The following is a 26,536-nucleotide window of genomic DNA, read 5'->3' as shown; positions in this document are numbered from 1 at the left end:
CTAAAAATGGCTAGGGAGTGCAAAGAGAAGTGAGCCAGTCCAATTTTCTAAGCCTGAGGTGAGTCTAGTAAATAGAAGATCTTGCTGCGACTGGGGGTCTCTGTTCCCATAATTATTCCTCTGTGAAGAGCACATGAGTTCTCTGTGGCCTCTGGCAGGTAGCCCCAGTGGTCTAACTGTGGACACATTTCTGGCTTCCTTAGAAGTGTCAGCACACACAGCCTCCTGAGGACAGAAGAAGTCAGTAAGTCTCTGCTAGAAACACGCATCAGCCAGGGAGAAAGCTGGGAGTGCAAAGAAGGGGGAGCTTGCCTGCATCAGAGCAAAGTGAACCAGTCTGTTGTGGTACCATTAGGATCTCGCGTGGGGGGTCAGCCATGTGGGGTCGGCGAGGGTTCGGGCCGCCTGTCCTGCACAGAGGCTTTTGATTGAGAAGATGTGCTTTTGCGGTAGTTTGTGTAAGAAATAGACGTCGTTGGAACTACTTAAGGGATTGTCAGGCACTTAGCATTTAACGATAATCTTTGGAACGGTTCTTTGCAAAATGGCAAGGAGTTCGGAAATGACGTGTCCGTGTGGGTGAGAGGTGCTCATTGATGTTACCCTGTGGGGATAGAGAGGAAGGGAATCCGTGGAGATGGAGACGTTGTTATGTGATTATTGAGAAAAATGTGTGTTTTAACAAAGGCTCGATGGAGTGTCAAGTTCAGCATTGACCCCTCCTTTCCATAGATAGTAGAAAGGTGTGTGTGTGTGTGTGTGTGTGTGTGTGTGTGTGTGTTTCTCTTAGTGTGCCTTTTATTTGGCAGTGTGATTCTAGGGACCCAGCAGGATTTGCTCCTGGCCTTGTCTTCTCTTGGATTTACCCTGAGCCATTCCCTCACAGCCCAAGGGAGACCTGACACAGTGTTCGGCCACATGATGGATTAGAGATGTTTCGTGCTTTAGAGCGCGTTGGGCCTAGGTTTGAATTCTCCTTCTATAGCATATAAGCCAGTCATCTTAAAAAAGGAACATAATTCTTCCATGATTGCATCTAGAAAATAATACTTTCTCATCGGGTTGTTATAAGGATTAGAAATGAGGGTAAAACGCCTCCCGCAGCATCTGGCATGTAAGCCCTCACTGGAAGATGGGCAGTGTTGTTTAGGGGATGAATTGCGTTTGAGTCTCCTCTGTGAAAACCTGAGGACTGAGAAGAAGATTTGCAAAGGGTCAGTCATTGCCGAGCACATTCCGAGTGCAAAGACGCAGTTTAACAGCAGGAGAAGCTACACTGCTCAGACCTTTCTCCCGGGCTGCATTCCGTATCAGACACCCGACTCTGTGACACGGCACCTGTCACTCCCATTTATTTAGTTAGTTAGTTAGTTAGTTATTTGACAGACAGAGATCACAAGCAGGCAGAGAGGCAGGCAGAGAGAGAGAGGAGGAAGCAGGCTCCCCGCTGAGCAGAGAGCCCGATGCGGGGCTCGATCCCAGGACCCTGAGATCATGACCTGAGCCGAAGGCAGCGGCTTAACCCACTGAGCCACCCAGGCGCCCCTGTGACTCCCATTTTATAGACCAAGAGTTTAAGGCCCGAAGTGACACAGTTCAAAGGGGTGGCCCGGAATTCAGAGCCCATGCCCTGAGCCCTGACAGCCCGCTCAGATCAGAGATCTGCAGGCATCTCTGCAGGATGGCTGATGGGGAAGGTTTATAAATAGGCACCCACAGAAAGAGCAAAGGCGTGAGGCGCCAGCCTCCTCATCAGCTTCCCTTCCTTTAGGCACCCCCATGAGTATTTCTTGAGGAAAGGAGAAAGGCCCCCGTGGGGCAGGCAGTACCGGGATGCTTGCTCTAAGTTCTGGTGTGAGGGCTGGTGTACCGTCCCCTAACCCCTCCATTGTATTAACTATGCTCTGTACAGACAAGATGCAAGAGCCCCATTTGTGGAACTTCCGTTCCCCCTTAGCTGAGACCTGTGGCAGTGCCTTCTGCTTTTCAGGCTCGCTGACTGTCGGCAGCGGTAACCACAGCCCTTCCTGGCCCAGAAATACATCTTGCCACATTTTCTGCTCCCAGTGAGCTGTGAGCGCGACATTCTGTTCTGCGTGGGGCTCTGCCGCCCACACTGTGCGGGAGTCAGCTGGGGGGGAGGGAGGGGAGTGGGTTACAGAGTTCACTGAATCCTCCAAGGGCGATTTGTGAAGACATAGAGGTGCCTGGGAACAAGACGAGCGATCATCCTCTACCGCAAACAAGCGTCACCCTGCACCCAAATTGTGGAAGGCACTCTATTTTGCACTCGGTATTTTATTTGGCAGAACATTTTTTATAACAATAAGTTTGATTAGAGAAAAGCTCCGAAAGTGCTTCAAGTTAAGACAGTCTGATTGTTTATCTCAAGAATTTAAGAAAAAAAAAAATTAAGTGGTAAACTGGGAGGGGTCAGAAGAAGTGGAAATCAGAGCCAGGACCTAGTGAAGAGTATTTGCTGTCATTTTCCTCTCAGGATTAAATTGAATTCAGGATTTCTCCTCTCCACAGGCTTTTTGTTTGTCTTTTAGCCATCACGCAGGGTCTTTTTTTATCCGGAGCTTGGGGCGACCCGAGCTAGGTCCACGTGGACGGAAGGTACTCTGGTGGTCTTTGATCGTGGGCTTTAACCTAATAAGGAACCCCGCTTAAGATCCTTGAGCGTCTTCTCATTATTTCCCCCAGGCTACCCGGAAATAAGTTTTAGTCCCTGTGGCCCCTTTTTGACCTTTCTGCCTCCTGAGCTGGGGACTGGCAGTGGCCATGGAAGTGGCTCCGTAGTTACCGTATCTGCCCGCCGTGTACTTGCTTGGGTCCATTTTATTTTCACAGGATGGGATGTAAAGTCAGGAACCCAGTACTGCCAGTGAATGCCACTCATTCAGCCATAGGGCATTCAGCCTTGTCAGTTGGCAGAATGGATGGGTTTAGGGTACATTCAGGAGTGGGGGGTGAGGGGCGAGATGAAGGAGGTAGCGGATTTTGCTTTACTGTTTACTGCAGCTCAAATAGGAGGGATCCAAAGTTAAAAAAAAAAAAATGAATGCCTTCGTCATCATATTACATGACGTTGAGTAGAACGGCAGAACTCTAAACCTGAGCGTTCTCTCTTCCAAATGACGGTTTCGGAAAACAGCATTAAAGAAGACCGATATGTAAAAGCCCATGGTCTCGCTCTTTGTATCAGCCCCAAATATTTACTGAAGCCAGGAGAAGAAAAGGCAGATTTTCCTCTTTTCTCTCCCAAACGTGTGATTGTTTCGAACTCAAGTACAACATCTGGAAGTCAGATATACAGAGAGCAATTTATGGAGTGTGAAAGATTTGAAATATTCAGTGTCCTTTAGTGGGAACTCAACTTTCTGGGGCTGCATTTTTTTTTTCCAGCACAAAGCAGGCATTTCTGAGATCGCCTTTGCCTCTCTGAATTAAACCCTTTGTGCCTGGATCCCATAAACAATGTGCTTTTTAAACGGGAGCCCCCTCCCTGCCCGGCCCTTTTCTCCAGCGTGGGCAGCCAATGGGCTGCGCCGAGCCGCATTGCTGGAGCACTTTCCATTCTGAGCAGCAACAACGTCCTAATTTGATGCACACATGGATGCCTCGCGCACTGTGCAAATTCATCACCAACGTCTTGCATTAGTCATCTGACGGACTGCCAAGTGTTTCATTTTCTTTTCATGTGACTTTATTATTACCACCTCTCTCCTCTCTTCCAAAGCCCTCCAAAAGGCGCGGGGTGGGGGTGGAGGAGGGCGGAGGGGGAGAATCCAACAGAAATCCTGCCCTCCCCTTCTTTGCACCGAGAGCCAGTGTGGGGCTGATAAGGCTGCCGATGCGTTGGTGGCCGCCTTGCAGAGCGAGACCTGCACTTAACTTGCAGCTGCCTCCCGAGCCGGGCTTCAAGATGTCCACGCCCCGGGTGACAGCCGGCGGGGCGCTGCCCTGTGCTCGGGCGGCGATGCTGAACCGCAGCCTGCAGTGAGAGCCCGCAGCCGCTGCTGCCGCCGAGCAACCTAATGGTGCCTGTGCTTTGTTTTAGTTCATCAAATTTCTCCGACTCATTAGGCACTTTGCCCCGTGCTCCTCTTCCTCCTCCTTCCGCCTCCCCGCCCCCACCCCCACCCCCCTTTTTTTTCTTCCTGTCCCTCACCGTGCAGCCCTAACTCTGGCTCCCGGTTCCCTTTTTGACAGTAACGGCACAGCCAACAAGATGAACGGCGCTTTGGATCACTCAGACCAACCAGACCCAGATGCCATTAAGATGTTTGTCGGACAGATCCCCCGGTCCTGGTCGGAAAAGGAGCTGAAAGAACTTTTTGAGCCTTACGGAGCCGTCTACCAGATCAACGTCCTCCGGGACCGGAGTCAGAACCCTCCCCAGAGTAAAGGTACAGACCGCTGGGGAGGGGTGGGGGTGGGCGCGGGGTGGGGTGGAGGGGGGCGCGCGGCCGGGGTGCCGGGGCTGGAGGGGTGGGGGGGCAGGCGGGCCCTGCGGGGCTGCCCAGCGCCCCAGGGAGGGAGGACCACGAGGGGAGCCGCCGCCGCCCCGGGGCTCCGGCCAGCCGGGCTCCTCCCCGCGCGGGCCCCGCGCCCCCGCCCCGCCGCACAGGTGGACCGAGCCGGCCTGGGACTGGGACGCGCGGGAGGGAGGAGTGGCGGGAGCGCGCGGCCGCGCCTCTGTCCAGGCGCGTGATTGCTCTCCCGAGGTCACTTCCTCGGCGGCGCAGGCTCCTCTCGGGCGGAGTGCTTGCCTCTCCCAGGAGCCGTGCTGCCCTGCCTGGCGTTGCGGGAGCGAACTCTTTCTCCCTCTGCCTCCCCGTTCTTGCCGGTGCAATTACGACCGCACTGGACTTTTCCTTAGCCTGTGGGGACCCTGAGATGCCTCCCGCACAGTTAGTGCAGTGCCACTGGTGTAAGGAAGAAAGGGTGTACTTTTTCAGAGGGGCATCAATTCTTGGGGCTTAGATGGGGATCCTTAAGTGAAATGTGCCTTTTCGGGCGGGAAGAAGCACCCTAGTGGCCTGAAATAGTTAGCACACCTTCAGAAATGCGTGTGGTTTACGCCCTTGCCAGTGGTGAATTTCAAGTGTACAGTCTGGTGGTTTTTACTGCCTCCATTTTAGGGCGAGGGTGATGGGGAGAGGGGGTTTCAGTTATTAAAATAGAGATCAGAAACCTCTTTATGGCGCGGAAGCTTCTGTGTACTGGAGGCATCCTCTGTAGGCTCTGTGCAAATTTAAAAAAACATCTTCTCTGCTGCTTGCTACTGTTCAATCTTAGCGGATGTTCTAACCTTGCTTTCTTATTTTTGTTCTTTCTGTTCTTGATGTCTTGGGCTATCTAACCCAGGGCTCCCCTGTCTTCTGAGTGGATCTTGCACTTCATTTTTCTCTGCTCCTTGGAAATTGGGTCTGCCCTATTAATTTATTTCTCTGTTGCCTCTCAGGAGAGGTCCTGCAAACTCATGGTTGGGCTTTGTACCTGTGGTTGACTTGAACGCCTGAACATTGGCACATACTTTTTCTCTGAGCCTCCTTCCTACTGTCAAGGTGAAGGGAGAGGAGGAAATTATCTTTGAGACTAATGCTTTGTGACCCCGAGAAATGGTGGGCTACCTCATGTTCTCTCTAGCTGCTGCAGTCTGATAGCACTTTGGGGAACCTTTGAAGAATTTTAAAGCCAGAACTCATTTTATAAGGGTGGACAGACACACCTTCAGATTTTGTTCTTAGGACTCTGTTTTCTGTTTCAAGGCGTCTAACACCAATAGTGTTCTTGGCTTACGTGGAATTTTGTCCCCACAAACTCGATTGTCCCGTAATTTGAAAAAAAGAAAATCACCTCCCTAAAATTCAGTAGGATTTAAAATGTCACAAATTGGGACAACATTGAGAAGGTTGTCAATAATACTCCTGAATTATTTACCTGCATTACTCTCAAATGGAGAAGACTAGAATTTGTTTTAATATGTAATTTCCGTAGTATCCTACTGGAGGAAAGATGGTACAGTGCACCAGACTAGTGCTAAAGAGTCACCAAATAAGGGCCGGAGAACGAGGCCAGGGGCAGTAAGCGAGGGTTTTGGAGCCGTGGCCATACTTCATCCCAGTCCAGGAAAACATGCCTCCAAATTTCAGTTTGTCAGCATTTTTCAGGATGACCTCTGACATATGTGATCAAAGCTCATTTCTTCTGTTGCCTGATTACTTGCATTTTATTTGACACAAAGCCTGCCTTAGCCAGAAGACCCTCCTTTCAGTCAGAAAAGTGTGCATGGCCTAGTTCTTCTACCATTTTCTCTCTTTTCCCCAGCGTTCCCCTGAACACTGTCTTGACCTGGCCGTGCTTGAGACTATACATTTTGTTGACCTCGTTCACTAGGTCTTACAACCAACCTCATTTAAATAGTTGGCATAAGCCCACCGTCTTGGAGGGGGGAGGAGGCCAGAGGAGGGAACCAACTTTTTTGAGCATGTAGGCTACGCACCGGGCTGTTTTAGGAGTCCATTCTTTTAGGTCTTGCGAAAATCCTGAAAGTAGGTGTTGTTGGTCACATTTTAGAGATGAGGAAATGGAGGCTCTGTGGAAGTTAAGCAACAGCCCCATGGACCAAGCTAGTAAGTAGCAGAGTAAGAAATTGAACATGTTCCTCCTGTCTTTGTGCGCTCTCCTGCCATGTGCTCACCTCGCGGAGATGAGGCCACACACCAGCTTTGCGCCATGTCAGGGTGTGGGTCAGAGGCCTTCTCCTGTACCTAAATGCTCCCCCAAATGAAAGGAAGGAATTCTGCCTTTCACAACCAAGGTTGATTTGGTCCCTGACTTCGCGTTTGGTTTTCATGCTCACGGGTTTAGATCGTACAGGATTCCAACCCATGGTACCATGGGGTAGAAGCTACAGATGAAATCATTCAAATCTTACCTCTGGAAATATAGGTCAATTCCCATTACTGCGGACTCCAAATCTCACATCAAATATTGCTTGAAGGACGTGGGCCGTCAGCCAAAGCTTGAAAGGATTTTTGTTATACAGATATCTCTGTTTTAACGGTATTTGTTGTGATGAGATTTGAGCTGCATAATGACATTCCCTTCAGAGGATTACAGCCCTTAGCCACTTGTAGCCACAGCTTGTCTCGACCTCATACCTGTGTGTGCCACGTGGTATTTTCCTGTGCACACATGCCGTGGGACCTCGCGTTTGCCCTGGTCCAGACTCTGTCAGCAGAGTATGGTCATCATGTCTTCCCAGGGCTGATGGCACAGCTTCAGGTAACAGAATTTTCTACATAACCATGGTCTGAATGATCTACACAGGCCTCTTGGCATGGCCTCGAGTCATTGCCTCTCTGACACGAGTGCTTCCAAGGAAAGAGACAAAATCAGGTCATTACCTAATCCAGGTGCATTAGGTTTTTCCTGTCATTGCGCACCTGATATCCTTAAGCCTTGAAGCATCACAACTTTCTTCTGTATTTTTAAAGCATCATCTAAGAGTTAGAGCCCAGACTGTCTATGCCTTCTCCCTATTAATGTATGCATTGGCTTAGCAGAGTCAGCAACTCGGGGGAACCCAGCTCAGTGAACTGTCCCATGTCCCGCGACTCATGGAGATGATGTTTTATTTGGAGCTGTTGGTCGAGTCTATGGGTGGTGGGAGATACCACCCCGTAGTTCAGAGCACTGGTTTCGAAGTCAGACAAGCCTAAATTCAAGTTCTGGCCCTTCCACACCTTGTGCATGTTACCTAATCTCCATCTGAGGAGGGAGGCTCTGCTCCTGGGGTGGCTGAGATGAAGGTGGGAGGAGCTTGCGTGGGGCTGCTGACTATTACAGGGGCTGTTATCGTCGCTGTCCCCAGGAACCTGCGATCTAATAGGGACAATGAGGCCAGCGCACAGGGAGCGATAATATTGGAGACCATGGGATAAGGATGAGAAAGAGAGGGGCCTGTTTGAACTCTGGAAGCTCGGGGAGGGAATGAATACTTAGCAGCTGCGGAGGCAGGAAGACATGGCATCTTTTCCACATCTCCAAAGAGAAAAACAGGATTTCCTTAAGTAAAGACAGTGTTGAGCATTACAGGTGGATGGACGGGCCTGATTTCAAGCATGGAGGTGCGACGTGTGGGGCAGGTTCTGGGGAGCTGTGAATCCTGCTAGAGTTCAAAGGAAACATGAAGTCCATGAAATGAAATGCCAGTGGGGAAGGTCACAACACCTGGAAACAGAGGCCGGAGCCAGTCCTTAGAAGGCCTTCCCTCTCAGGCTAGAGTCTAGAATTTGATGGGAGAGACCGTTGAGGGTCTGCGAAGGCCATGGTGGTGAGGGGAACAGGGACCGGGAGACCGGTGAAGTGTGTCGGGGCCTGAACAGAGATGCCGGTGGCCGTGGCTGTGGCCGTGGAGAAGGCGTGTCCTGAGTGACACAGACATGGCGGTGGTGGAAAGAAAGGAGGCTTGATAGCTCAGCTGAGGCGGGGCTGAGCAGGAGGGCTTGGCCTGAACAGGGAGGCGTGGGGAAGCAGCCTCGGAGGGAATGGGAAGGAGAGGAAGCCTGAGTTCAGCTTTCAGCCCGTTGAGTCTGCGGTGCCACGGTAGCGTCAGGAAGGATGTGGGCTAAGGAGAGCCACTGGCTTTGGTGGCTGGGAGGGTGCGAGAGCGTTTCAGAAGGTGCAGGCGTGGGTTGTGTAGGTTTACATGTGGGCCTGTGTGTAGAGACTGCCCTTTCTAGTGGGCCAGCCTTTTTTTTTTTTTCCTTTAAAAAAACTAATAAACACATAGAGCAAAAGGACATATCGAAAGCACAAGAAAGACCAGAACCAGGGTGTTTGAGGAGACATGGTGGCTGAAGGGCACACGGAAAAGGGTAGAAGGGGACCTCAGCTGAGACAGCAGAGCCATTAGAAGGAAGTAGCAACAAGCACGTTTCAGTGTCCTGGAGCCAAGTGGATAGTACAGGTGCCCCCGTCTTCTCAGGAGACAGGTGGAGGCCGGTGGAACAGAAGGTGTGAGAAGAAGGGATCTGACTTAAAACGACTGCTGTGGAAAAGTCCAGTGTGAAAGAAGAGCGGGGTTGCTGACGAGCAGGGAGGCCCCGTGACCCTGGGAGGGTGAAGACTGGGAGTAGGGCCCTGAGGCTTGGGGCTCTGTGAGCGAGCCCGGACTGGGGATCACCTGTCACCGGTGAGGCCCTGGACGGGCGGGGGACAAGGTCAGGAAGGGTACCGGAGTGTGGGGACTGTTCCCTGAGACCTGAGGTAGGGGGGCTGGTAAGGGCAGAGGGGTTGCTCTGGCCTGGGGCTGGCAGTCGTGAGCGAGGCCCGGTGGGGGTGGTGTGTTCGCAGAGCCCACGCCCCGAGCTTCCGCGTAGGGGTAAATGCTGTTCCTTGGATCCTTGCTCTCTTGCTTGCTCTGTTCTCCCCGAAACCCTGACCCGGGACCCTAGCACCCTGGAAAAACATACTCCGGCACCAGCGCTAGCCACATGGTGCTCCGCTCAGGTGTTCAATGTTATCCTCAAGTGTCGTTACGTTAAATGTTGTTACTCCGATTCTGCAGGGAGGAAAACTGAGGGTCTCAGTGACGAGAACGCAGTCGTTTAACATTTGACATTGGAGGGTGAAACCAGGCCCTGAGTCCTGACCCGAGGCCTCACTGATCACCCCTCCCTCTCTCCCTCCCCCCAACCTTTTTCTGCAAGTTCTTACCCCAAGAGAGGCCAGAAACGGGAAGTGGCTGTGTCGCTATCGCGGCGTGCCACAGGCCCGAGGAACAACACTTCCTTTTTTCTTGAAATGTGCTCAGAGGTCGCGGCAGAAGGGTCCACACAGCTGCAGCCCCCGCCGCGCCTGGAGGCCAGAGTGTCCCAGGAGGGAAAAAATTAAATCCCCGGCTCCTCTGGGAAGAGTTACTAAGTTTCAAAAGAGCAGCTTTGTGGTGGTGGCGGCGCCAGGTGGCATGTCATCTTCTTGATGGTCGGACTGCTACTGGGCTGGCAGGACAGCAGCTCGCCTCGGCTGCCCCTGCCCTCTTCCCCTCTGGCGCTGCTCTTCCGCTCTGACCTACCGGGGCTCCCTCCTTCCCTGCCAGACGCCTCTGCTTCAGGCTGCAGGAGCTCACCGATAGCCTCAACGTCTGGCCTCCTCTCTAGGGGAAGGACGAAAGGCACCAAAACCCAATCGTACACATTTCAGAATTTGACAGGAAGACAGGCCCCCCCCCCCACCCCAACCCCAGTCCAGAAGATTCTCCCGTGTTAGGGTAGAATGAGAGCAAACTCCAGAACCTGTAAGGGGATTAGAACTATGTGTTATCTCAAGCTCCTTCAGAGAATGCCTCTCAGTTTCCTTTATCCTTACAGTAACACTGTCACAAGCTCCCTGTGCTTTGCACATTCAGCGAGGGGACAATTGGGCTTGCTGCCTGTATGGTCTGAGGAGAGGTGACATCTTCTCAAACTTTAATCTTTAAAATGTGAAAGGCTGCAGAGAACACCTTTGACCTTTTTATGGAAGTAATCCCACTGGAGGACTGGGGTGGGAGTGTTTTCACGGTTCACGCCTCTCCTTTCTTCCTCAAAGAACTCTCGTCAGAAACTTCCCTTAAGTGCCAGAAATGGACTTGGAACCAGTTTATGTAAGTGATGTCATCTCAAAATCCGTAATTGAGAAAGAATTCAAAATGCAGCAAGGTGAACCAATTTTACATTTCAGTGCACGCAGGTAGTTACAGGATTTCTGCCCTAAATCTCTTGGAAACTGGGGTTGCTGCCCTCGATTTTCTGGGACAGGCCCAGTTTGGGTAACACTCTCTCAATGGCCCACAGGAAGGATCTTTCATCCTGAATTAATTTTACGTTAACGGAAATCGCTGTGTAACTTCCTGTGCCATCTTTTCGTTGTTGGCTGACCGAGGTCCTATAGGATAAATGTAAAAGGTGGTCAGAATTTTTATATTCATGCAGGCAGGGATCCTGATCATGTGCCTATGAGAGGAGAGGTTCAGTAGTTTTATCATATGGCTCTATGAAAGATTTAACAATTCATTGTTTTAAATGGACTTCTACATTATTCTGACTTATGCAGACTGCACCCACAGCACTGATGGAGATAAATTAAGAAAAATGTTAAATTAGTCTCCTTTGGGTTACAGTGAGAAGGACTCCCCTTAAATGCCCCCCCCCACCATTCTGATGCTGACATTCCCTGGACCATGCCTGTCTAGCCCAGCTCTGAATTTCTGTCCCTTCTATCAAAGGGCAGCTTCTCCCCCAGCAGATAATATCTGTCTTGGGCATACTTTGATCCTTACATCTCTGGAGAGGAAAAGAGGAAGAAAAGGAAGGAGGGAGCCACAGAGGACACACAGAGAGAGCCAAATTCAAGGAAGGAAAGAAACTACTTAAGGCTGCTTCTAACCATTTTGTCTTCTCCTCTGTCTGGGACATCAGCTTGTCCCCAGCCATCTGGTCCCAAGGTAGGCTAAAGTAATAGGATTTAGCAACAGATTGGTGGAGAAAAAGGTTTGCTTTTCTGGAATCAACGTAATAAAAGAATAAAGAAAACAGGCTCTAGATGAGAGGGGAATGTATTTTTTTGGTAGAAATTTACATGAAAAGTAAGCCCAGGGCTCCATGGCCTCTGTCTGTTGGGATCCTTCCAACACATGTTACAGGTTGACTAGAACAGCGAAATCTAGATGATCTCACAATTTGCATTTCCCATTGAGTGTGTTGTACTTTGCCAGCCTAGAGGTCTTATTTGCCTTTTTATTTGCCCCCAATGAGATTTCTCCACATTAGACTTGTTCTCCCATCAGTTACACAAGTGAACCACTCTGGCTTACCATACGGTGGGTCATTATGAAACCATCTTTGGAAATGACAAGACCAGGTTCCCAGTCAGAAAGACCATATTTTCTTAGAGTCAGTTGCTCTGAAACACATGTCCGTGGCTCGAGAGCTGGCGTGGCATGACCTGCCCTCCCTTCCTCACTTCCACTCCGAAGACCCCAGATGATCAGGCAGTCAGGTGGAAAGCTTAGCTTTCTTCCTCCTTCAAGCTTTGCTTCTAATTAGAATTTATCATTAACCATAGTTAAGTTAGATTTTAGAAGTGTTTAGAATGCTGGCATTAAAAAATATAAATAAAGTCATTATATACCTTGTGAAAAAGCGTATTGTCTTTAATCATTCCAACCATGGTGAAATGCACAGTGCTGTTAGGACAGCTACAGCCCTTCCTCCTGTGTTCTTAGATGCTTCAGAGACTGAGTCTTTTTCTAGGACCTACGGCCCCAGACGCTGACAGGATTTAGGCACGAGGTCTCAGGTTCTTTGTTCCTTGTCCGAACTTTGCTGATCCTGAGATCATTCACTCACCTGCTTTCTTCTCTGATCCTGGCTAGCCCAAACCCCCTGTGAGACCCAGTCTCCCTCCAGACACAAGAGTGCCAGGATGTGCCGCTAGGAATATATGTACAACAGTCACATTGACCTTCACGACTGTTGGAAATGAAAAAGGGTTGAAAAGAGAATTGGCCAAATGGTGGGGGTGGGGGGAGGTAGAAGGTAGGCTAAAGTAATAGGATTTAGCAACAGATTGGTGGAGGTTTTGATATTCTGGTAACAGAAATGATGGGTGATAGTCCTTGGGCTTTCAGGACACTCGGTCAAGAGAACTGGAAACGTTCTGACCCTTGCTATGAAATTCAGTGGAAAATCAAACTTTAGGTATCTCGATGTACAGGAGGTATCATGCTAGAGAAATTTGCAGTGAGGAGGCCAGTTATATGAATTAAAGAATTAGGGCCTTCTGGGGTGCGAGGGTATTTTCCAGTCGACTTTGGTGAGCACAGGCAATGGGGAAGGGAGCACATCATACAGGCATTCATAGCAGGATGAATGATGGGGTACGCGGATTTCTCAAGGCCCGTGGACAGACACGTAGGCAAAAGCGTCCAAGCAGCTTTCTGCTCCAGATGGAGAAGAGAGCTAGTTCGCTGAACAGGGTCAGGTTATAATGGCAAAAACTAATGGGTCTGGGAGAACGGGCCTGGCAAGTGAGACACCACAGGCATAGGTATACGGATCGATATTTTTTCACTCTCTATGTAAATTACTGAGAAAGATGCCCCTAATCCAGTTCCCACGTCCTGGCGTTCATTTAAATTGGAGAAACCCGATCAGAGAAATCTACTTTGGACAGTGATGGGTTTAAAGAATAAAGAAATGTAATTTCTCTATTTCCATTAAGGGGATCATAAATTGGAATCAGAAATGAATTAAAGGATTGAAAGGGAGTATCCATTCATCACACTCCTTGATTGACCCAGAAGCTGATCATTATAAAGTATGTGGGGGTGTGGCAGGCCTTCAGTCTGTGGGATGAGTCCTGCAGCCCAGCACAGGCCTGGCTTGACACTTGTCTCTCCGTCGTGGTTCCGTGTGTCATTGGCAGTGTTCAGAGTCTCTTGCCTGCTAGGCCCATGAATCACTGCTCCTTTTTTTTTTTTTTTTCCTTTTTTTCCCCCCAAAAAATTGCTTCCTAAATTCCTATAGTTTAAGGGGAGCTGCATCATAGACACTGGAAGGACACAGTTGTAGGGACCGTGGGGGACACGAAAGACAATGCCTCCAACAAGTTCATGGTCAAAACGATCCACGAATGCTAAATGTTACAAATGAAGATAGCAGATGCCAAGTGGTAAAGAACAGGTAAGCTGCCACCTTGCACAAAGAGCTTTTTTGCTCTGCTCTAGGCCACTGTGCCCGATATCAGGAAATGGTATTGAAGATGGATCAAGGAGACGGAGGCTTTCCAGAGGAGAGCAGCAGCATGATTCACAGAGGTCTAGGATGGTGAGCCCATATGGAAAGGTCCAGGAGGTTAACTTAAAAGGCCTGAGAGCATTGAGTCACAGGAATGAAAAGGGAGGAAGGCTGTAGCAAAACATGAAAAGAGAGGGATTGTGCTCTCAAAAAAAAAAAAAAAAGGGGGGGGGGAGAATATGATTGAACTTTTGAAGATGCTTAAGTACAGAGCAAGGCTATATATAGATAAGGTCTTTGAATTAATGCTAGACCCCTGGATTCTGCTGCTCAGACTTAAAATGTTGGCACAGCAGCAAAGTGTAGAGTTTGAGCCAAACTTTGACACAGAAGAGGTGGCGAACTCAGAACATGATGAAAGTTACGGAGATGGCCGGCCCGCTGACCCCCGGCCCCCAGCAGTGGGCCTCCGGCCGGCCCTCTCCTGAGGCGTCATGCCTGGCTCTTTTGTAGCAGGGATTGGAGCCTTGAAAGCCCTGGATCCTGTTTCATGTCGACAAGAAAAGATGAAAGATGTGGCCCGGAAATCTAATGCCGTGTTTGCCGAAGCGCCATCACGGGGCCATAAACGTTTATCAGCCCCTACTGTGTGCAAGGCGTGGCACTCTAGGCTGGAGACAGACAGACGAACAGGCCATGTTCTTTGCCCCAGAAGGAGAGGAGGAATGGGACAGCAGGAAAGACAGGGTGGCCATAAGTTCTTCAAAAGCAGAGAGTCGGCTTGGGTGATGCAGTGTCCATTTTGTGCATGGGAACATTGTCTCTTTGGGAAAGGACACGCCAGTGGCCACATGTGCAGGAATCTTTGGCTGTTTGTGTAAGAAAGGTGAAGGGAGGGAGTTCGGGGAAGAAGGCGTCCGATGTTTATTTTCCAGCAATGGGCCCCCGATATCCTTTCCCCTTTTTCGTTGTCTTTAATTTTCCCACTTCTTTCTCCTCCCTGGAGGGCATTGAGGACAGGAGGAGGCTAACGTTTTCGCTAAATGAACCTTCTGGAGGGCTCCCCATAAAATGCCAAGTGGTTTGCTGCCATCCTGTAGGAGAGCACAGATGTGGGTGATGTGTCTGCAGGCCCTCGGTACCCTCTTTCCATGGAATGTCTGTGGTTCACGGTCCTGTGGAAGGATGTCTGCCCCAGCCTGACGCAGCTACGTCCAGCTGGCGCTCCAGAGTGACCAACAGCCTCATCCATGTAGGAGGCGTGCGTGTGTTTGTCGTATACTTACACAACACACACATCTGCTTTAAACTTTGTGGTGACACAAAGTACGTTTCTTCCAACACCGTTTCTTCAGATGGTTGTGTCATTGCCTGCATGGGTGACCACTGAGGAATAAATTATTCATAGAATATTGAACGTAAAGTGCCTCTTGCAGGGCCCGGCCTGTGGTGGGGAGTGGATAAAGGACCGGAAGTAGCATAGAGTAGCGAGAGCCCGAGAAGATGGGGAAACCGTCATGGCCTCCAGACTTCGTAAACTGTGTGTTAGGAAGACTGTGCAAAATTTTTTTGTGCGCAGACACCTCCTAATGCTTCTTTCTCAACTAGTTTGCTAGGAAATACTGAATGTGATTTAAATAGGCATTTTACAGGGAACAAAAAGAACGTGGTGGGAGGGGGCAAAGGGAGGGGTTATCAGTAAAAACCAGTGATCTCTGGAGACAGAGTATACATGTTGGCAAAACAAATATTTGAAACTCTGTAGCGGGCCGCGTATGGATTCCAAACCCAAGCAGTTATTCAGAATTCTTGGTCCTCATGTCCTGGCCTCGAGGACAACAGGCTCTTTCAGAATAATTGTGTCTGATTATCTTGCTTTGGCCCAAATTTCCATGGACTCTGGATAATAACTCTAGGCCTTACGTCATGTTGTTCGGCACACTGGGCTCTGTTTAATATTGAGACACGTTGTAGTAATTGACACCAGCATAACACGGAGTCAGTACAACCCAGTAAAGAGGTAAAGTTCCTATTTTTCATCTCTGGGCTGCTGCTTAAAGATTCTCCTTCAAGTCAGGTTGGTGGGTGTTTGTATAGCTGGGCGCTCGGTTTTTGTTTATGTGTGCGTGTGGACGTGAATATTTTGTAAAGAATTTTCGGTTATTCAAAAGAGGATGTGAACCAAGCTGTTTGGATGTGTTAAAAAAAAAAAAAATCAATGGAAAGCATTGCCTAATTCATAAACCCCCACCATGCAGGAAACATACCTCTCTTTCACACCTCCCACTTCCTTTACACTGGGTGAGGGGTGAGCCAGATCAACTTGGTTTCACTCTCTAGATTAAATAAAAAATGTCAATGGCAGAACAGCCAGCGGGATTCTCGTGTCTTGAGTCCTCTGTAAGATGCTCATGAGTTGTCCGGGCAGATAGGACATTTTGAGATAAAGGATCACTGGTTTTGCCCTTTGTCTTTAGGACTGAATGCTGTCTTGTTCGTTCGGGGCAGGGATGCTCGTTACTAGCCAGGAAGGGTTGAAGAGGGCCCTTCCTCTGCCCGCCCTGCCCCGCGTGTTCTCCCTGGGGCTGGGATGGAAGCTGGAGAGAGGGATACAAGCAGGTGCAGTCTCCGTCAGGCCCTGGGTGAGGCCGTGGTGTCCCGGTGGTGGTCTTAAGGGACAGCCACCCAGTGGCTCGATAAACCAAAACTTAGTTTGGGAAAACACTGTTTCTCAGCAGGGTGAGTGAGAAGACCTCAGAGATGAGTGTCGAGGTATCTTCTGAAGGGTGAGACGGATCACTGAACCTAAGGTAGTCCTCTGACAGCTGCTGCCTTCTACCTGCCACTCCCCCCCCACCCGGCCCACTTCTGCGCCCCCCAGCGAGCAACAGGGCTCAGGCGGAACCAGGAAACGCAATTTCCAGGCTCGGGCCTCTCTCGTCCCTGCCAAGCCCGCTGCTGAGTGTGGCACTCTCTTTGTCAAGTGGACATCTGTCTAATGGGAACTGGGTTGTGACCACCAGTTCATTTTACGCGGGGCCCCGTACAGCTGCCAGATGGTGGCAGGGCTTAGCTGTTTTGCAAGTCCAATACGGGTCGTGTGCCACCCCCCCCGGGGGGGGGGGGGCAACCGAGGGGGTCCCGCCACCGCACCCGCGGCCCCGCAGAGGCAGTGCCTCCGAGAGCCCAGGCTTTGCTCTAATCTCCCAGAAGGAAGACTTCAGGAAAGGTAATGAATAAATTAAAGCCACATTTTTTAAAAAAAATCAGGTCTGTGGGGTTTTCCTCGCTGTCTAATTGTTCGCTAATCTGGACTTAGGAGAACAGTTTTTAAGTGGGACACGTCAGGCTTTTACTGCACAGATTAAACTCCAAGGCAAATAAAACTGTGACAGCTTAAGAGGCCACCGGAAGTCTGCGTCCAATGACAGAGTTGGAGCTTTAAAGCTAGGCCGATGGGTCGTTTGGAGGCCTGCCTCCACCCTCGAGGGTACCGTGCCCAGAATGCTCGACGAGAAGAGCCAGGCCTGCCTCTCTGTGGCCCGCTCTTTGCCTGCATTAGCCAAAGAAAGCCCACCGGTCGGACTGCCCTAGCAACACGGAATGCTGTGTGGACACAATATTCCGAGCCATGTTTGCCATGAAAACGCTTTATTTTTAGAACACTTCAAAGCAAGGAAACCGTTAAGCCCTATCGCATCCTCTCCCCCCCCCACCACCAGCCACTTCCCCCACTGCCCCAGGCAGAGCACACCCCCACTTTATGAAAGAGGAACCTGAGACAAAGATTAAGTGATGTTTGGAGCAAGGCTGATAATGCCAGGGAAAATTGCTGATCTGGTCTTAAAATCAAACACATCCTTCGGAGTAATTTTTATAATGCTCCTACTTCTTTTACCTATTCCATGTGGGTTCCATATGACCTTCCATCTAAGCCTTAATATTGTATGTGGAGTTCAAAAGACAATTTAGCTTCCCATTTACTTCCCTGGCATTCATTCAAATAAAAATAGGCACATAATACCGCACCGTAAAAATCAAAGCCCCGGGCACACTTTGAAAATCTTGGAGAATTTATAGTACTTATTTTCATAAGTATCTTTCATGCTACGAGCATAAATTTCCTTGTTAGAAGGCTGTGTCTTTTTTAATCTCTGAAACGCCTGTGCCTAGCTCAGTGCCGGGCATGAAACGGGCACTCGGAATTAGCTGCAGATTGAACGGATGAGGGGGCTACTCCATCTCTCTGATCAGCACCGACGTGCCCATTTTTGCAGTTGCTGCGGAGAAGCAGAGAGAGGCTTTTCATGGCTCTTAGAATGTGCTTTAAGAGCCTTCTGTGCCAGGCAGTGTGCACCGTAGGGTCCGGGGGATGCAGAGAAGGAAGGTGTGGCCCACGGCCGCAGGGAGCTCAGGGTCTGATGGGGGGACGCTGGGGTGCCCAGGGGTGCCCTGCTCTGAAACGGAAACCTTTCACTCCGTCCCTTGGGATGCCTCCCCCCAGGTCACCTCTGTCGACACCCCAAATATACAGGCCCAGGGCTCCCTTACATGAGGCTCTACTCATTAGCCTGCTTATCAGCAACATGGTGTCAGGGGAAAAGAAAAAAAGACAAGCCACTGAAAGAGATTCCTCAATCGTAAAACCCTGTGCAGATGTGAGATGCGATGGATGGTTAGGTGCGTGCTTTTCCCGGTGCAGGTTGATCTCCGTGCCATGTTTCACTTTCGCTCACCCTTTCCTACCAAACCACCTGCCGGCTCCAATAAAATACTATTGGAATTGGCCCATGGTCAAACCAGAAAGGCTCCATGGCTCTGGGGTGCCAAATGGGGGCGGGGGAGTGCTGAGGATGAAAGGCTAGTTTCTGACCCACCTCCCCAGGCTACTTGGCTTGTGACCAAGAGCACGTTACTTGACACCCCCGTGCCTTGGTTTCCTCATCTACAAAATGGCTCTGATAGTCGGCGGGTTCGCAGAGATCATACGTAGAGCCCTCAGCCCAACAGCACATTAATACTCCCCATCCCCTCGAGGAGAGGACACTGAAACCCGCTTCTGCCAGCAACACCCCCACGTACAGCCTGCGGTCAGCACCCACTAGCCTCTCAGTAAGAGTGGGGTCAATACTCAGTCATATGAACCCCAAAACAAGTGATCTTTATGTGGAGTCCCTGCCCCCCAGCCAGGTCCTGCACTAAGGGTAACGGTGTTACAATGTCCTGTGATGGCACAGATGCTCGCAGCACTCCTAGAAGATAAATACTATGTACTGAGCCCATGTTACAGCTGGGAAAACAGTGACTGAGCAAACAAACACCTCCTAAGTAGTTTGTCCTGAGAATCCAGCCTCCTGACTGCCTGGCCTCCGGCGTTCCTTAGATCACGCTGGGTGTGTCTGTGTTCTTGGTGTTTGTTATTATGCTGAAATCATCCATTTCACTTCAAAAGGCACACTCCTCTGGCATCTCTGTACTCCTGCCACTTGGCGCAGCGGGTAACCAACAGGTGCTTAATAATGTTTGTTGAACAATACCGAATTCTTCCCCAAGCACTCCTTGGCTTTTGGCAGCCGTGCCTTGTGTCTCGTCCGTCTTCTCTACCTCGAGTGTTATTTCTTCTTCTTCCCTATTCCGATTGCTTATATGCTGGCCTTTCAAAGGCTAATGCAAGTGTCATTTCATCCATAGAAGCTCCTTTTGGAAACCCCACTAGAGTCATGTCCTTTCCGCTGAGATCCCCAGGACACCCAGCACCCCATGCACAGTGCTTTCGGTGTCACGCTGCAGTTGCACGGGCGCTCATCTTACTGAACTGAAAGCTTCTGGCAGGCATTCAGGGGCTATTTCAGCCCATCAGCACACCTTCTAGAACCTCACAGAACTTTTTTACGACCGAGCATTCAAACCGTCCTGGGCATCAGTTGTGTGAGTGTTTGCAGAACATTCGAGGGAAAGAGTTCCTTTGTTCCCTCCAGCCTCGTCCACCTGTTTTTTCCTCCTTTATCTTTCCGTGGCACGTTGAAATAGCGGGTCCCGTTGCATTCCCGGTTTTGAATCAGCTGGTGGGCACTCCACGGAGCATGGAAATATATTGTTTCAACTGCGGCAACGGAAGTAAGAGAATCATTTGAGGGTGTCACTGTAGTGTGAAAAGCTTTGACGTTTAAAACAAAACAAGGAAGGAGGAAAGCAGGTGACTCTGTAGCTAGAGTCTCCTGCAGGGACAGGCTCCGCGCCCTCAGAGCAGCGCGCTCACCTGAAACCCCGCCAGACTTACAGATGTTTCCTTTGGCTCCGGCGCGAGGAGCCACACTGCCATTCTCAGGAACAGTTGCATTCTGGCCGGGACTGATGTAACAGGGAGTGGGGCAGCCAACAGAGAAATGACTTCATAGGTCTTACCCATTTCTAGTTCCTTAGATCCTGGGGCGCACATGGCTCGTTCCCTCTGCGTTTTCATACATCACTTTATTCACTTTGTGCCAACACATACAGCTTTTTATGAGCCTGGGAAAGCTCCACTCCGCCGAGTGCATTTTTGGAACTCCGTGAGATGAGGACCTGGTGGGTTTCACCTCTGGGCGTGAGCCTAGAAATTCCCTGAAGGTCACATGTAGGTGAATGGAACTCTTCCAAACTGGGGTTTTTCTTTCCCCCGGGACTCAGATTAGAACGCAGAAGAAAATGTGTCCACCCAGGAGGGCCGAGGGAGGGGGGTGAAATTGAAGGGAGGGAGGGAACGTCCCAAGGCTGTCTCTCTTGCCTCTGATCTCTAGCCTGAGGGTTTTAAACTGGCCCTTGGAACGAGATGTCCCGCTGGCACACACCATGCCCACAGCTCGAACGCGCCTGTCTTCTGCTGCTTGTCCCTGTCGCTGTTGATGGTGCCACCTCCTTCCTGTCAACCAAGCTGCGGATCTCCAGAGCTTGAATCTGTTGCAGTCTTCTAGCCGTTCTTTTCCATTCCTCCCTCAGTGTTCCCTCTTCTCTAAGTACTGTGTGTCGGCCCGATAGCCTTCCAGACACATAATAAATACAAAATACAATGGACACTACCACACGTTTCAAATTTCGTATCTTGCAGTCTGGGTCCACCTCTAAAGCTATCACCACAAGGAAAGGAACCTGCTCATTATCCCAGCAACTTCCTCCTTTTCTGTTGCGATCCCTTCCCTTCCCGACCCCACACCCAGACAGCCGGTGATGCTGTCCGCCATCGTTAAGTTTCTGCTTCCTGGAATTCGTGTAACTACAGTCCTAAGGCTGTACCTTTTCCTGACCCGACGTCTTTCACTCAGCATGTGTTTCAAGACTCAGGATCAGTACTTCCTGACTTTCAGTACTACGTTTTAATGGCTGAGTCACATTTCGCTGAATGGCTATACCTCTGTTTTCCCCTCTGTGCAAGGGCCTTTGGGTGGTTTCCAGTTTTTACTGTTAACTTTACAAACAAGCCTGCCGCGAGCATTCATGTACAAAAGTCTGTGTGCTTCAGTGTCTCTTGGAAACATTCAGGAGTGGGACGGCTGAATCAGATGGTAAGTGTAGATTTAGCTTTGTAAGAAACTACCCAACTGTTTTCTCAAATGATGGTACCATTTTGTATTCTCCCCAGCAGTATAGGCGTCTCAGACCCTTCATGTCCTCACCAGCACTTGGTATGATCAGTGTTTCTAATTTTAATCATTCTAAAAGGTGTTTATTGCCATATGTCATTGTGGTTTTAACTTTCATCTGACTAAAGACATTCATCATCTCCTGTTCTTACTCAACACTCCTCTTTCTTCCTGGTGAAGTGTCCGTTGAGATGTTTTGCCAGTTTTTTAACTGGTTTCCTTGCTGTTGAATTTTGAGATTTCTGACCTCCTCTGCATACAAGGCCTTCACCAGGTCCATGTTCTGCAAACACTTGCCACCAATCTGTCTTGTCTTTGCAGTCTCTTAACGGTCTCTTTATAAAAGCAGAAGTTTTTGATTTTGATGAAGTCTTACTAGTGTGTTCTTTTACTGATGATGCTTTTGGTATCAAAGAAAACCTAACTCACAGTCACATACACACACATAAGAGGCAGTTTTACTTCCTTTCCAATGTAGGTGTCTTTGTTGTTGTTTTATTTATTTATTTTTATTTATTTATTTTTTTTTGCCTCTTCTGCTTCCACTGGCTACACACTCCAGGACAGAGTTGAATGGAGTGTTAAGAATGGGTAGCATTATCAGGGTTTTTTTTGTTCCCGGAAAAAAAAAATCATTCTTTTACCATTAAGTATGATATGAGCTAGAGGTTTTTCATAGATGCCTTTTATCAAGTTCAGCGCATTTCCTTCTGTTTCCTGTTTCACTGAGAATTATCATCAGGAATGGATATTGGGTTTTGTCCGTTGCTTCTTCAGCATCTTTTGGGATGATCCTGTGAGACTCTGGTTTGTTTGTTTTTTTTAGTTCAGAAATTTGGTGACTGACACAGATTGATTTTTGATGTTGAAGTGGCCTTGCAAACAAAACGGGGCACCTGGGTGGCTCAGTTGGCTAAGCGTATGCCTGCGGCTCAGGTCATGATCTCAGGGTCCTGGGATCCAATCGAGCCCTAAGTCAGGCTCCCTGCTTAGCGGGGAGCCTGCTTCTCCCTCTCTGCTGCTCCCCCTGCTTGTGTGTGCATGCATGGGTGCACGCTGTCTCAAATAAATAAATTAAAATTAATGTTTATTAATCTATTAATTAATTTTAAAAATAAACAAAGTGACCTTGCATTGCTGGGACATAAACCCCACTTTATTAGGACATGTAGCCCTTATGGGATTCTGTTTGCTCAAATTTTACTCAGAATTTTTGCATCTGTGTTCAAGAGGGAGGGGTATTGTTAAGTGGTTTTCTTCTCATTTCTTTAGCTGATTTCGGTTTGATGTAATCCTGGCCTCATGAGTGACTTGGGAAGTATTGCCTCCATTTCAATTTCCTGGAAAAGTTCATGTTGAGTTGTGTTACTGTTTTCTTAAATGTTCGGTAAAGTTCATACAGAGGCCATCTGAGGTTCAAATTTTTTTTTTAAAAGTTTTTACACACAGATTTAATTTTGTTAGTATATATAGATGTAAATGTTCTTAATGTATGTATATATATACCTGTATGTACCTGTAAGTGTTAGGTTATATGTTTCTTGTTGAGTTTCTCTCCTCCAGAGAATGTCTGTTTCATCTACCTTGTCAGATTTATTGGCATGAAAATACATCTAATGTTCTTTTATCCCTTTAATATCTGTAGAATCTATAGTGATGTCACCTCTCCATTCCTGATATTGATAAATTATGCTTTCTCTCTTTTGTTCCTTCATCGGGCTAAAAGTGTCCCAGTTTTATTTGTCTGCTCAAAGAACTAACGTTTGCTTTTCTTGATTTTGGTTTTGTCTTTGTTTACTCAATTTTATTGACTTCCACTTAGATTTTTATTCTTTGTTTGCTTTGGTTTTAATTTGCTTTCATTTTTTTGGTTAAGGTGGAACTGAGGTCATTGATTTAAAATCTTCCTCCTTTCTTGATGACCCCTTTGAATACTTCTCACCTAAGTACTGCTTTACTTATGTGCCACAAATTTTGATGTGTTGTGGTTTCATTTTCATCCAGTTCTAAATTCTAAATTTATTTTCTAATTTCCTTTTTGATTTCTTCTCTGATCTGTGGTTATTAAAAGTATGTCCTTTAGTTTCTAAACATTTGAACATTTTTCAAAGACTGTTCTATTATTGATTTCTTATTCTGTTTCATTGTGGTCCGGGAACATAACACACCTTGAATGGCTTGAAGACTTTGAAATTTGTCAAGAATTACTGCATGCCCCATGATATGGCCTGTCTTGGTAAATGTTCCATGTGTGATTGCAAATCAATATCATGCTGTTATTGGACTAAATATGCTACAAATTTTGGCTTGGTTGATAGTGTGGTACAAATCTTCTGTATCCTTACTGGTTTTCTATATCCTCGTTTTATCAGTTACAGGGAAAAAAGCTATCGAAATCTCCAAATATTATTGTGGATTTTTCTATTTATCCTTTCAGTTCTGTTATTTATTTGCTTTATGTATTTGGAAGTTCTAGTCTGTGCATAAATGTTTAGAAATTTCTATGTCCTCTTGATGAGCTGACCCCTTTATTATTTTGAAATAACCTTTATTTCTGGTATTATCCTTTGATTTGAAATCTACTTTGATAGGTATCAATATAGCCACTCAAGTTCTCTTTTAAGGGTGTTACAATGGTCTGTCTTTCTCCATTCTTTCATTTTTAACCTGTTTGTATCTTTATATGCAAAGTAAATTTCTTGTGTATAGCTAAGAGTTGGGTCTTACTTCTTTTTCAGTCTTTGTAACAAGTTCTACCTTTTAATCGACGTATTTGCTTCATGAACATTTAATGTGATTTTTGATCAAGTTGGGTATAGGTCTACCATTTCATAGTTTGCTTTTTATTCCTCCTATCTGTTCTTTGTTCTCTTTTTCCTCTTTTTCTGCCTCCTCTTAAGGTTGTTTTCTTCCATTTTATCTTCTTTATTAATTATAAAACTCTCTGATTTGTTATTTTAGGAGTTGCCTTAGGGTTTACAGTAGATACCTTTATCTTACTACAATTTACCTTCAAATGATAGTATACAACTTCGCATATAATTTGAGAACCTTACAGTAGTATACATCCATTTTTCCCTCCCAGACTTTGCACTTTTATAGTCAGACATTCAACTTTGACATATGCCATAAACCACACACTACCTAGTTATTTTTATTGAGGTGATCAGGTTTCCTTTAAAGAGATTTAAATGATAATAAGGAAAATAAGGAAAATATTTTTTTTCTTATTTTTATGTTGTTATTATTTCCAGTGCCTTCTATTCCTTTGTGTGGACCCCTATTTCCTTCTAGTTTCATTTTTCTTTTGATGAAAGACTTCAATTAACATTTCTTATAGGGTAGATCATATGTTTTTAAATTCTTTCACCTTATGTCTGTCTAAAATAACTTATTTCACCTTTGTTTTTGTAGTATATTTTCACTGAGTATAGAATTCTAGGTTGACAGGTATTTTTCCTTCAGTATTTTATTTTTTATTCTTTCCAGTTCTCTTGAGAGTTGACATACAGCTTTGTATTCATTTAGGGTATAAAACATAGTGATTTGATTTATATATCTGTTATAAAATAATCACCACAATAATTTCAGTGACCACTCATCACTTCACATTGTTACAGATTTTTTTCTTGTGCAGAGAACTTTTTTTAAGCTTTTTTTCTTGACCACTTTCAAATATATAGTACAGTATTTTTAACTTAGGCATCATGCTGTACAGTAGATCCCCAGATCATATTCCTCTTACAATTGGAAGTTTGCATCTTTGACCCCCTCTGCCCATTTCCCTGACCCTCCATCCCCCGCCTCTGGTAACCACAGTCCGTACTCCGTACCTGTGAGTGATTCACAGTCTTTTTGTTTGTATTGTTCCAGTTAAGAAATTTGATGTCATCCTTACCTTTATTTCTTCATTCATGACTCTTCATTCCTCCATCTTCTTTTTAAGAGTTTTTCTTTATTAAGGTTTTAAGAAATTTCATTATAAAGTATCGTGACTTAGTTTTCTTGGTATTTCTTGGGCTTCATTGAGCTTCTTGGATCTGTGTGTTTACAATTTTCATCATAATTGGAGATTTTTCAGCCCTTGCTTTGTTCAGATACTTTTCCCGTCCCCTTTCCCCATTCTTTCACGGATTCCAGTTACTCACATACTTGGCCACTCAGAGTCACCCTGGGGCTCACTGATCTCTTCCTCTTCCTCTTCTTAAGTCTCCTTCTCTGGATTTCAGTTTGAAACACGGTTCACTAATTTTTTCTTTCATGTTTAATTGGGCTTTCATCCCATCCACTATCTTATGTATCTCAGATGTTACAGTTTTTCGTCTCTAGAAGTCCATTTTGGGTGCTTTTGGTATTTTCCAAATTTCTACTTACCTTTTGCAATATACAAATACTGGGATAAAAGTCATTTTAATGTTCTTGTCTGCTAACTCTAACATCTATATCCATTCCAGGTCCTCTCAGTTAGTTGATTTTTCTCAACGTGGACCATGTTTTCCTCCTCCTTTGCATGGCTAGAAATCTTCACCAAGTTATGAGACGTGATGAATTTCATCTTACTGGGTTCTGGACTTTTTTGTATGCCTCTAAAAAATGTTGAGCTCTGTTCTGCACTGCAGTTAAGATACTTATGAGCAATTCAATTGTTTTGAATCTTGCTTTTGGGATGTATTAGGCCCGTCTGGGACAGTACCCAGCCTTAGGCTACTACTTCTGGGGTCAGGCCTTTCTGAGTTCTCTACCCAGTGTGCTATGAAGTCATTTCTCTAGTCTGGCTGGTGGGAATGGCATTATTCTTAGTTATTAATCCTTTTGGGTGCCCCCACCACCCCATCTTTGATAGTTTCTTTACGCACATGCACTGACTGGTATTCTACTATAGCCTTCAGGGGGAGCCTTTTCAGGTGCCCGGGATTCTGTGTCGTTCTCTCCCCTCAGGACTCTCTGTGAGTTCTACCTGTCTGTCCTCCCCAGACTCTCAGCTCCAAATTCTTAACATAGGTTGTCTGCCAAGTTCCACCTAGCTTCCTGCTCCCCACGCTGTGACCTGGAGACTGTTCCAAGCCGTCAGCTGTTTTCAGGCTGGAAGTTTATCCATCTCAACCAGAAGCAGAGGTCTGTTCT

At 47.4% G+C, this 26,536-nt stretch overlaps 1 protein-coding gene across 10 annotated transcripts in view; it reads left to right on the top strand.

Annotated features, from left to right (window-relative positions):
* Nucleotides 1-26,536, top strand: part of CELF2 (CUGBP Elav-like family member 2) — a 303,992-nt gene that overhangs the window by 149,810 nt on the left and 127,646 nt on the right. For 8 of the 10 annotated variants that reach the window (XM_032881610.1, XM_032881609.1, XM_032881611.1 and 5 more), the window contains exon 2: nt 4,216-4,412. In XM_032881610.1, the coding sequence (XP_032737501.1) occupies nt 4,216-4,412 (197 nt within the window). Of the gene's footprint in view, nt 1-2,157; nt 2,294-3,866; nt 4,044-4,215; nt 4,413-26,536 lie in introns of those variants that run through there. The other 2 variants (XM_032881618.1, XM_032881617.1) reach the window with 2 other exon arrangements.

This window comes from Lontra canadensis, unplaced genomic scaffold (genome assembly GCF_010015895.1).
Source record: "Lontra canadensis isolate GAN:19392208 unplaced genomic scaffold, GSC_riverotter_1.0 scaffold76, whole genome shotgun sequence".
NCBI classification, from domain to species: Eukaryota; Metazoa; Chordata; class Mammalia; order Carnivora; family Mustelidae; genus Lontra; species Lontra canadensis.
The sequence above is the reverse complement of the archived record's forward strand: the minus strand, read 5'-3'. Positions and strand labels throughout refer to the sequence as shown.